At 36.7% G+C, this 11,552-nt stretch overlaps 1 protein-coding gene across 3 annotated transcripts; it reads right to left on the reverse strand.

Annotated features, from left to right (window-relative positions):
* Positions 1-4,851: 4,851 nt before the first annotated feature.
* LOC107743396 (high mobility group protein B1-like) lies at positions 4,852-7,798 on the reverse strand. 3 transcript variants are annotated; one of them, XM_016556594.1, is made up of 5 exons: positions 7,703-7,798; positions 5,803-5,964; positions 5,575-5,720; positions 5,310-5,484; positions 4,852-5,203 (listed from the first exon to the last, which is right to left on the reverse strand). In XM_016556594.1, the coding sequence occupies exons 2-5, from the start codon at positions 5,947-5,949 to the stop codon at positions 5,063-5,065; spliced, it is 609 nt and encodes a 202-aa protein (XP_016412080.1). In that variant the 5' UTR covers positions 5,950-5,964; positions 7,703-7,798; the 3' UTR covers positions 4,852-5,062. The 3 variants fall into 3 exon arrangements, with proteins under 3 accessions (XP_016412080.1, XP_016412081.1, XP_016412082.1); XM_016556595.1 differs by having other exon boundaries at positions 7,668-7,771; XM_016556596.1 differs by lacking the exon at positions 7,703-7,798 and adding an exon at positions 6,495-6,853.
* Positions 7,799-11,552: the final 3,754 nt, after the last annotated feature.

An 11,552-nucleotide genomic window follows, 5' to 3' on the forward strand; every position in this document is an offset into this window, starting at 1 on the left:
TCTCAACACTTAGGAACCTTTATGAATCACACTTATTCTTAAATCTAGGAATAGGAGTAAAATTACGTCATTCTAAGAATTTTGACACTTAAGATTACAATTTTACTCTGAGCGGCTTTATACATACGGCCCCAGGAAATTAAGTATCAAATTATTAGATACCTTAAAAAACCTGAATAAATAAATAAACAAACATTTTCTAACAGAAATTGCAAAATAACAAGCAGAAAAAAAGAAAAATGCATTAAGAACTTGTATGGAGATTTTTCCATCTACAGATTTTTCCCTGACCTTCTTTTCTCTGTAAATTAAGGGTGCACACTATTGCTGAAAAACACAATCACTACTTAGCAGTCGGATGTCCGTATGCACAAAGGCACAGATCTCTAAACAAGGCCATATCTGCAGATGAAACTTTTTTTGTAGAAGCACTTTTTAAATTTGAACTAGCACCTCATGACTACACCACGTTATGTATGAGAAGCTGCAAAAGACACAGGCGCAAGTGGAATGTACAAAACATGGTGACATTAATTTTTAAGTAAATATAATGGGCGATATATTGCGTCACCAAACAAAAATTATGTCATGTATATATATTGCGCGATAAGTCGATATATTGATTATTGCGACAGGCCTAATACAAGCAAATGTAATTCACAGCATTATAAATAAATACATATCAGATTAAATCATACAGTATATGAACGCCTTACTTGTAGCCATTTGACTTTCAGGGCAGGATCTCTGAGGGACTGACAGTGCTTGTGGATCTGTTGTATAACACCTTGATAGTACACCATAGAGGAGTCATAATTCCCAAGAAGTGCATATTCTCTTCCTTTCTTAGCATTGTCGCAAATCTCAGTCAGATTCATGATGAGAAAAATATCAAACCAAACGTTGCTTCAGTGCTTCAATGTGACCCGAGTTCACAGCGTCATCAGAGATGCTGGATTGAGTGCGGGTGATTGAAGGCCATGAGTCCTAAACATGTTAAAGAACAGAGAGGCTGATAAGATGATGCTGAGCTAAATCAAACATTTATAGAGATATTAACAGAAGAGGGATGAAGGGATGAACTTTCTGGTAAATCATCTAGAGCTGCATTAAAATGTCTCTGCACATTTCCACATCTCTTCTACAATTTTGTTTAAAATATGTTACAAAATACAACACAGGAACTATTTAAAGAGCTACTATTTCAGAAGTCCCCATCTGTGTCAGAACCATTTTTGTCAAATAAAATGCTCCAGGGAACATGTACAGCAAAACCTTCAGATCAAATGAGTATTTGTGTGTTAGAATGAGAAATATTTATAACATTAAAAAACAGCTCCCTTTACTTAAGCTCATTCAATTCAATGTTACTATTCTGTGTGAACCTCTTTTATGTAGAATATGTGAACATTTCTATTTAAAATTTATACAGAGATTTAAATATTCATTGTGTGTAACTTTATTTCTTTTTTACTGATAATAGTTAACAATAAAGTTGGTATGAGTGTATGCAAGTTGAAAGTGTGTGTATGGGCATATTAATGCAAGCTGCATTCATACATATAAATATGACATATTCAAACTGATGGGAGTAGATAAAATGGGCCAAAACAAAATAGGCCTTTTCTTTAAATTATTTTATTTTAAATAAATAAACAAACAAACATTTTTTTCTTTAAGAGACCATAAATACATAAATGATGGTGTGTTACTTTTAGATGTCCAATAGTTTATTATTATACAAATTTTAAATTAAAGGTTGGAATGTTCATAAATTAAATGAAAGGTTACTACATTCATAAGTTTTTCCCATCAGGAAAGTTTTTTTTTTTTTTTCCCCTGTCCACTGTTGAAAATTCGGGCCAACCACATATTATGGTAATTGTTTGAAATGCACTAACTGAATATTAAATAACTAAAACACTCCAGTCTTATCAGGTCCATTTTAACTGATTGAATCACTCTGTGTGTGGATTCACTGATAACAATAACAATGAGAGGATTTCTCTACGGGTTTGGATACTAAACCTTTGCCCTGACCACAGAGTGGCTGTCAAAAATAAGACCATTTCGTTTGTCGGACACTTGACGTGAAGCACATAATAAATACCTTTCAGGACGCCTCAGATTGCTTGAATCCCATGTCCTTCGTCTTTTCTTTTAACAAAAAACAACTAACCTGAAAACCAACCATTAAAAATGGCATACAATAATTTTTTTCCTATAAAAATAAAGCCGTGCTAGCATGTAAATTATTCCTTTACACGGGATTTGTAGTTTTTTTTCTCCGTTGCCTTTAAGTACAGACAAATAGTGCTCACTGCAATAAGGAACTACATTACCCATAAAAAAACAGTGCAAGACACTTAAGATTTAGGCCAGCGATAACAAAAAGGAATCAAAATATGAAGTCCACTTGTTAGTTTATGAATCTTACTAAGGACATGTGATGTGATAGATGTGTTCTGCATTTAACGCTACGTTTTCATGGAAATAGGTAAATGGCTTACCTTTGTGCGAGGCACTTTTACGTTCGACTGGTTCACAGTTCGTTACCCACTGATGTTGCCATGGCCGCGAAAAGACGCTGACTGATGAATGAATGCATGTGCTGTGGGCGGAATCGGGACAAATACAGCTCGTAAACTAACCGGGGCTAGTTGTCACACGGGTTATATCTATCTATAACGATAAGATAACTTTGAGATTTTGAGTATTTTCAACTTTGTTGTTTATGTAATGAGGTGCTGGGTGTAATGACATGTTTGTATTATTTTGTCTCTGTAACAAGAAATTATTTTTTTGTACTTATGCTGCCTAGGGAGGGATGTTCGGGACTTAGGGGGTTGTTATAACAATTATAGAAAGAGGGAAAATTTATTGTTCAACTCGTTACTGTATATTGTTTTAATCCTTCAATAAAAAAAAACTTTAAGGTTTTGATTCTACATTTCAGTTGAATTTTTCTATGGTTAATTACATAAATGTTGTTGTTATGTCATTGTCTTTGTAGCCAAGACTATACAGAAAGTATCGATAAATATTCACTGCAATAAAAAATGTGACAACTAGCTCCAGTTTCCTCTATGACATACCAGTTCAAAGAATGAACAATTCATGAGGATGAAAGAGGCTATTGCAAAGTTTTTATACTGTTTAGTGGTCTGCATCTTTGGCCTTTATCATTAGACAGAAACATACTTTGTTTTCTGTTTGTATTAAATCTTTCTTTACTTCAGAATACAGTTCGAAACTAAATAAAATCCATTCCGTCCGCGGTAGCAGAAGGACGGCAGTATATTAACCAGTGAAAATACTCAGAGCTCAAAAAATAAGGGCATGAATATCATGGCATGGTCGGAGAGATGCTGATCTATAATAATCTGATTGAAATGTCATGGCCTGTATAAATATGACAGTACCACAAAATGGCCATGCGATGGCGCTGTACACAGAATCAGAATCAGAATGAGCTTTATTGCCAGGTATGTTTTCACCGTTTTTATACAGTCTATGGTTTTCACATACGAGGAATTTGTTTTCATGACAGAAGCTTAAGCAGTGCAACAGAATGACAGTGACAGAACAAAAACACAGATAATAAAAGAAGAATAAAAAAATAAAAAATAGAACAAGTAAATAAGGAATAACAATATATAAATTGACAATTGTATGTGCAGGTATATTTCAATGGACAGTTTCACAATGGAGTCAATGTGAGTGTCCCATTTTATGTCCTGAGAGATTGTGGTGCCCAGGAACCTGAATGACTCCACTGCAGTCACAGTGCTGTATGGTGCGGGTGCTGGATGTGTATTTTCCCAGCCTCACTAGCTGCTGCCTGTCTGTCAGGAAGCTGTTGATCCACTGACAGACGGAGGTGGGCACGGAGATATACATACCAAAGTAATATATGCAGTTTAACCACATGAACAGCAGGTGGCTCGGATTAATCGAGATTTTCATCTGATATACATTCATGTGTTCTTTTTAAGCCTCTGTGTTTACCACGAAAAACAAGGCGGCCTCGAAACCGGCTCTCTGGTTAGTGTACTGAAACCATACATTCAAATCTACTGCCCAAACAAAAACACATACTGATCAATATAATAAAATGATGCTGATGACTTTGAAAAGAAAATCAATATAGACATATAAAGATAATTGAGCTTGAAATCAAATTGTCTTGAGTCATAAAAATAGCTTTAAATTAGTAATAATAAGGTTATTTATGATTGTACATGAAGTGCTTCTGTTGATGTAATTACCCGAAATAATTTACCTGTGATCTTTGACATGGACAAGAGTAGACATGACAAACCAGTATTAGAAAAGCGGAGTTATGCAAAAATTACTTATCTAATAGTTAATAAAAACTTATTTCAGAATAATTCACTTACATTTTAAGTTCAATCCAATTTTCAGAATTAATTTAATGCTATTAAAAAAGTGAGATACTATAATATTTATTTTAAATTTTTTTTATTAATGTCAGAAGCATACCAGAGCAAAACAATTACTTTTTTTTAATCATTTCTGCAATTACAGTTGTATTCAAAATACAGTAAAATAACTTTGATACGGCAATTTACTAATGATGATATTTGATCTGGAAAAAGAGTAAACAAACCAAAGTACATTAAGATATGAACTACAACCTCACATGAAACTAGGTTGTATGCTGCGCACGTCTAAAACTCCACTGACCCCAAGACAATTTTACAACCCCCTTTTTTTCTTTTTTTTTTACTGTAACGGGCAAGGATAGTGGTGTTGGAACCATCTTTAAGAAATTAAACTAATAACTAAATTAAGGGTTGGGGCATTCGGATGAACACAGATGACACCTCCGTAGTGTTAACTATACAAAAAAGGAAAAAAAGAAACTGTACAGCTTAAAAACATATCATATACACAGCCTTATTTAAATTTGTTTTTTTTTTTGCTTTTCAGGGTTGTTTTTTTAAATTTTATTTCTTTTACCCATTTTATGGCCTCAGTAAAATGTACAAGGGGGTTAAATGCTTTATAGACAACAAGCTAAGCTCTAAACGTTATTTATCTACTCGTCGTCATCCTCTTCCTCATCGTCATCCTCCTCATCTTCATCGTCGTCGTCATCATCATTAACCTTGTCTGGCTTAGAAGGGGCTTTGGCTGCACCTCCTCCCACTTTGCCTTTAGAGCGATAGGCGGCGACGTCCTAAAAGGAAATGAGATTTATTTTTTCAGCAAGGAATCTTCTTATAAAAATTCAGATAATTTATCAATTGCTATTTTGGTTGATTAGTCGTGGCATCCTTTCTCACCTTCTCGTACTTCTCCTTCAGCTTGGCTGCCTTCTTCTCAAATGGCTGCTTCTCCTCAGCTGGTGTTTTGTTCCACATCTCACCCAATTTCTTGGCCACATCTCCAATAGACAGACCAGGGGTCTCTTCTTTCACCTTGGGTCGGAACTCGGAGCAGAAAATGAAGAAGGCAGACCTTTGGTGGAACAGAGGATTTAAAAAAAATCATAAACTTTACATCCTTCACAAATGCTGAAGCATCTTCATGAACAAGTAAGATGCTTACGGGGGTCTCTTGGGAGCATTGGGGTCCTTAAACCTCTTTTTCTTCTCGCCTTTGGGTGGAATGTAGTTCTTCATCTCCCTCTCGTAACGGACCTTGTCTTGTTTGGCCATATCTTCAAACTTCCCTTTTTCCTTAGCTGACATAGTCTGAGGAAGGGAAGAAAAAAAATCATTGTTGGGAAAAGAGGGAAAGGTCATTAACACAATGTAAACGAAAGGTGTGACTGACCTTCCATCGCTCTGAGCACTTTTTGGAAAACTCAGAGAAGTTGACCGTGGCCTCGGGGTGTTTCTTCTTATGCTCCTCTCGGCAGGTCTGGACAAAGTATGCGTAAGAGGACATTTTGCCTCTTGGTTTTGTTGGATCCTTCCCCATCTTTGCCTAAATATCCTGAAATTTAATAAGAAAATCCATAATTTAATTAAGTATTAAATTCTACTTGCCAAATATCCCATTTAAATTGGTTTCTTATACTATTTAGAATTAGCTCGACTAACAAATTTTTTTTCTTTTGGCATTATAACAAACACCAACGCTATTTTTTAAAACTAATTATTTACTCTAATATTAGTATTTACGAGGCGCGCATTTGCGCGTAGTTTTTCTTTGCGACGAATTTGACGTTTTATTATGTAAACATGACAGACAAATTACTTAACATAATAGTGCTTTTTAAAATAAAACGTCTTGCATGCACTTATGAAACATAAAAAAAAAAAGTTGTTTTCAATACTTAAACTTTCCAAAACCGTATTTTTTCAAAGCTAAAAATGGTTAAAAATGTAAAAATAAGTTGGTCAATTCAAGTTCTTTTATGTGCCAAAGTACGCGCGACATCGAAAAACTCGTAAAATTTCTTAATAATAGAGTTCACTTTCGCCGTGTTCTCCGTTAAAAAGAGCCCGTTTCTCTCTATGTACCGTTCAAATAGCAATGGCGCACACTCTTGTCTCGCTTAAGGAAAGGAGGTCAACAACGACGGCAATATTTCTTCTTCCATTTTGTGAGAAAGCCTTCTTCATGAAAGAAAGTCCCCCTAAAATGTCTCCACCCGCCTTCCTGCTCGTTTTTGGACACGACAAACAAACGGCGAGGGTCGGTTTTCCTGACCGAAAATTGTTTCCTTCGCAAAAAGCCCAGTGCATTCGCCTGGTGTATAGTAATACATTGGGTCTGTGCTGTGCAGAGTTTGCTGTGGGCTCGCAATGGCCGCTTGTCTTCATGCACTAACACTGAGAATATGGCTCCTTCTCTTTGTGTCAGCGCTCAGCCATTACACTGCTTTGCAATAAGGGGGAGCAGCGCGACCGCATTACCTACCTCACTTCAACTCTCAATTTAACACCCTTCTCACGCACGGAAAAATATAAAAATACTTGGGTTGGAACAACGAAAGATTGATTTTTTATTTTCCGCCTCGAAAAACGCGTACTTTGAGCTCGGCGGGGTAGAAAACACGATTTGAAAAAGTTGAAGCGAACTGCGCCTGCCTATAGCTCTGTGGCTTTGCCTTGTTTCCTATGAGTACAGTCAGCCATTACAGTAAAGCGCAGCTCCTGAGGTAATTTGTTTTCGCCCGTATCTCTGTCATTTCAATATCACTGACCGTATAAATCCATACACATAACAATGACGTTGTGCTTTAATTTTTTCGTTAGTCTGTTTTTTTTCTTTCATATCATTTCTCATAGTTCTTCTGACAGACATCCCTTGTAAAGCGCTGCAATGGCTGCTTGCTGGCACTATCACCGTCCATAGACCTTGTTTGTATGCAATTCTGTCACCTAGTTGTCCGCTTAACGTTACATTTCGAATAGGCTGAATAAATTTATTTTTTCACATTTTCAGTATTTCAACCCCTCGAATAAAACCTACTATTTTCGGTGTAATTTTAAAGCGTAACGTTACATCAAGACAAATGAAATTAAAAAGCTAAGGTTATTCTCATTTTCATTCTGAGGGGATAGATAACGTTAATACCCTCATTTTTAACGTTTCACAAAAATCCCCCCCGCCAATAAAATAGCTCTTTTACAAGCTAAATTTCAATACCGTATGGTTTCCTGGCCTTTTCTCGCAATTTTTGTACTTACCCCACACTTTGAAATGTCTACAAGCTGACACTTACCGCTGTCTTGTCTGGATAGTGAATGTACTGCAATGGCTGTATGTGGATGTAATAGCTCTACGCAGTAGTCTGCTCTCTCAACCCTCTAGCATTACTCTCAATAGGGCTTCCATTCCATTGGCTGCCGCCACAGCGAACACTCCTCCGATTGGCTGAGCGCTTTCCATTGTCCTAATAACAGCCGGCCTGCGATTGGCTGCCTTTTGTGAAACGTCACGAGTGTTTTAAATGGCGGGTTAATACAAAATACTGAGTGTATGTGTGTGTTTCTTGTCTCAGCTTAAAGCAAAGGCTGTGTGTACTGTGTTGGCTGTAGTAGTACTGTGTTCTATGTGTTCCACGCGGAGTGCTGAATGAATGAGTGAGTCAATGTGGAGTGTTGGCGTTGCTGTGAGGTGCAAAACTCTGAATGCAAGAGTGGTGTGTCCGACTGACGCCCCTCTTACAACAAATACTATATGAACATCCCAGTCAGATTTTAACGAAAATATGCAATTATGAGTCATATTTATTAAAGTGTTTTAATCGGTGACATTCGTTTTTGAGTATCAAATGTTGATTCATTACAAAGTTTCGAGATGATTCAATATGACACAACATCAAAGGTGTTTTTCTACAAGCTGTTAGTCCTTGATTTGAATAATTAAAAGGCAGGACCCCAAGACAACGGTAAAGGTTTTTGTATTCTAGGTGTTAAATTAACACTCTCAAAACATTGATCTCGATATCATAGCATTTAGATTAGTCCGACCACTGATAGATTTACTTAAATTTCATAATTACAATAGTAATTTTAGCAGATAAAATAGAGATAGTATGGAGTGGAATTAAAGAAGAATCATTGTGATGGTGCACAATGATTCTTATTATTTTGCTCTTGATATTTTTTCAAAATCTCTATCTATCTATCTATCTATCTATCTATCTATCATATGAATAAAAAACGCCACAACATTGATGGTTATTGTTGCTCTGAAAAAAGGCAGCAATATCTTAACATATGCATTTCTATTTGGGCCATAATTAGAAACCAAATTATTTTCATACATAAACACGCAAAAGCCGGAGCCTATGCATGTTAATGGCTAAATCTTGGAAAAAATTATGCAAATTCGTATTGTGTGGGACGGGGGGCTGCAGATAAACCGCCGAGGGAGCCTGATGGGAAATTGATGCCCATATAACCTTCTATTGTTTCATAAGAGAGCAGCTGTAGCTCCCGCTCGAGCACATGCTCACAGACGCAGTGGCATATGCTGCACTGAGCACACAGGCGCTCTTACTGACACTTGCGTACTTAAAAAATGTATTATTGATATTTCTTTGATAGAAATACATAGAAATCTAATGACTCCTGGTCAGTTTTATTTAATCGACGTGAGAATAAAAATATTACCATACATGTAGTATTTTAATAAAAAAATAAATTATTAAAAAATAAAAAAAAGTTAATTTACCAAATATTTCATAGGTATTATCCAGGATATGGAAGCACTAACAGATTCATATATGCTATTTTTGATAAATGTGGATTCTGTAACACCTCAGTTTAGGATTGGAAACGTTTACTTTTTCTTATTCTGCCTCGTTTTGACTATAAATTGAACACAACAACATATGCTGTATGATCAGATATCCATATGATCTTACTTTGTTTTGAAAGTTCATCTACTTTATTTCAAATATGAAAACTGAACTGCTAAAGCTTTTTTAAAATTCATTCATACATTTTTCTATCTGTATTTTTCTATATTAGCCCACTGTATTATGCATTATGCAATAGAGAGAGACTGGGTAGCAATATATTAAATTATTAAATGAATTTTTAAATCTAAATCGATTTTTTTTTTAACCATGTGTATACACATTTAGAATTCTAAATAATTTCTATCTCATCTAACAGGTTTCTGCCTATTTGCGTGTTTCTACTGTTAATTATAGTTTAGACTTGAGTGTTTTGACGTTGATTCAATATCTGCTGCTGCCAAATTTAATTTCAGAAAGAATGTTCAGTCGTTCGGCAATACACGCAGACAATCCGGATGATGGCGCTCTTGTGCTGTAAATTAATCTTTGTAAAAACTTTATTACTCGTTCCAACAAACCCGGAAGTAGTACGTTGAGCGTACGACGGAGAGCATGCACATGGAAATGTCTCCTACCGGCGTGCTGGAATTACCTGATGCGTGTATAAAATCCAGTTTGGAATTTCTCCACATTCGATCCGGTTTCGAGGTACGTGTTGGTGCAGATGATGTGCACCTGGGAAATCGGTCGTGAATGCAATCTTTAAGGTTTTGGGCGATCTGTTTGTCTTCTAGTCCGCTCACTGTTGCTGTGGTTGTTCGCGCCTGATAGTGGTCAACAAAGAAATATATCTAAAGGTTGCTTTATAATATATATATATTTTTGCATAACGGGTCACTTTTAGCAGTTATCGAGAGCGTCTTGTACAGGTACATCTCAAAAAATTAGAATATCATGAAAAAGGTCAATATTTTTTGTCACTCATTTCAGAAAGCGAAACCCATATATTATATAGATTCATTACGCCTTTATTTCTTGAAATTTTGATGATTATGGCTTACAGATAATGAAAACCCAAAATTCAGTGTCTCAGAAAATTAGAATATCACATAAGATCAAAAAAAAAAGGATATTTTAAACAGAAATGTCAGGCTTCTGAAAAGTATGTTCATTTCTATGCACTCAATACTTGGTTGGGCCTCCTTTTGTATGAATTACTGCATCAGTGCGGCGTGGCATGGAGGCAATCAGCCTATGGCACTGCTCAGGTGTAATGGAAGCCCAGGTTGCTTTGATAGCGGCCTTCAGCTCATCTGCATTGTTGGGTCTGGTGTCTCTCATCTTCCTCTTGACAATACCCCATAGATTCTCTATGGGGTTCAGGTCAGGCGAGTTTGCTGGCCAATCAAGCACAGTAACACCATGGTCATTGAACCAGCTTTTGGTACCTTTGGCAGTGTGGGCAGGTGCCAAGTCCTGCTGGAAAATGAAATCAGCATCTCCATAAAGCTTGTCAGCAGAAGGAAGCATGAAGTGCTCTAAAATTTCCTGGTAGATGGCTGCGTTGACTGTGCACTTCAGAAAACACAGTGGACCAAAGTCCTCTTTTCAGATGAAAGTAAATTTTGCATTTCATTTAAAAATCAAGGTCCCAGAGTCTGGAGGAAGAGTGGAGAGACACAGAAACCAAGTCCAGTGTGAAGTTTCCACAGTCAGTGATGATTTGGGCTGCCATGTCATCTGCTGGTGTTGGTCCACTGTGTTTTCTGAAGTCCACAGTCGTTTGAACATTTGTCGCATTCTTTGACAGAAGAAGTCATGAGCCTACCTACCTCGGTTACAAAGCTGATTGAAGAGCATCTCCAAGGTCTGAAGAGCCAGTTGTGCGACTACTTCCCATCTCCAGATGTTCAGGTTACCTGGATCGAAAATCCGTTTGTAAACTTGTGTGATGAAGCCGTCGCAAGTTTAAGTGCAAAAGAGCACGACAGCCTTATTGACTTATCTTGTGACAGTGCTTTAAAATGAACGTTTTCTCAAAAATCTCTGACGGATTTTTGGATTCATACTCTCTCCGAGTATGCTGATCTTTCTGACAAAGCTCTGAGGTTTCTGATGCCATTTCCGACAACATATTTATGCGAAGCTGGATTTTCTGCGTTGGTGGCACTCAAGACAAAATACCGGAATAAGCTTAAGGTCGAGCCCGATCTCCGCTTGCAACTTTCTTCACTTCAGCCCGACATACAGCACTTAATAAATGCTAAACAACACCAACCTTCGCATTAGGCGAGTGACAAAGATTGTAGTTTATGAGGCCAGA

The sequence above is a fragment of the Sinocyclocheilus rhinocerous genome, unplaced genomic scaffold (genome assembly GCF_001515625.1).
Source record: "Sinocyclocheilus rhinocerous isolate Xijiao unplaced genomic scaffold, SAMN03320098_v1.1 scaffold106, whole genome shotgun sequence".
Classification (NCBI taxonomy): Eukaryota; Metazoa; Chordata; class Actinopteri; order Cypriniformes; family Cyprinidae; genus Sinocyclocheilus; species Sinocyclocheilus rhinocerous.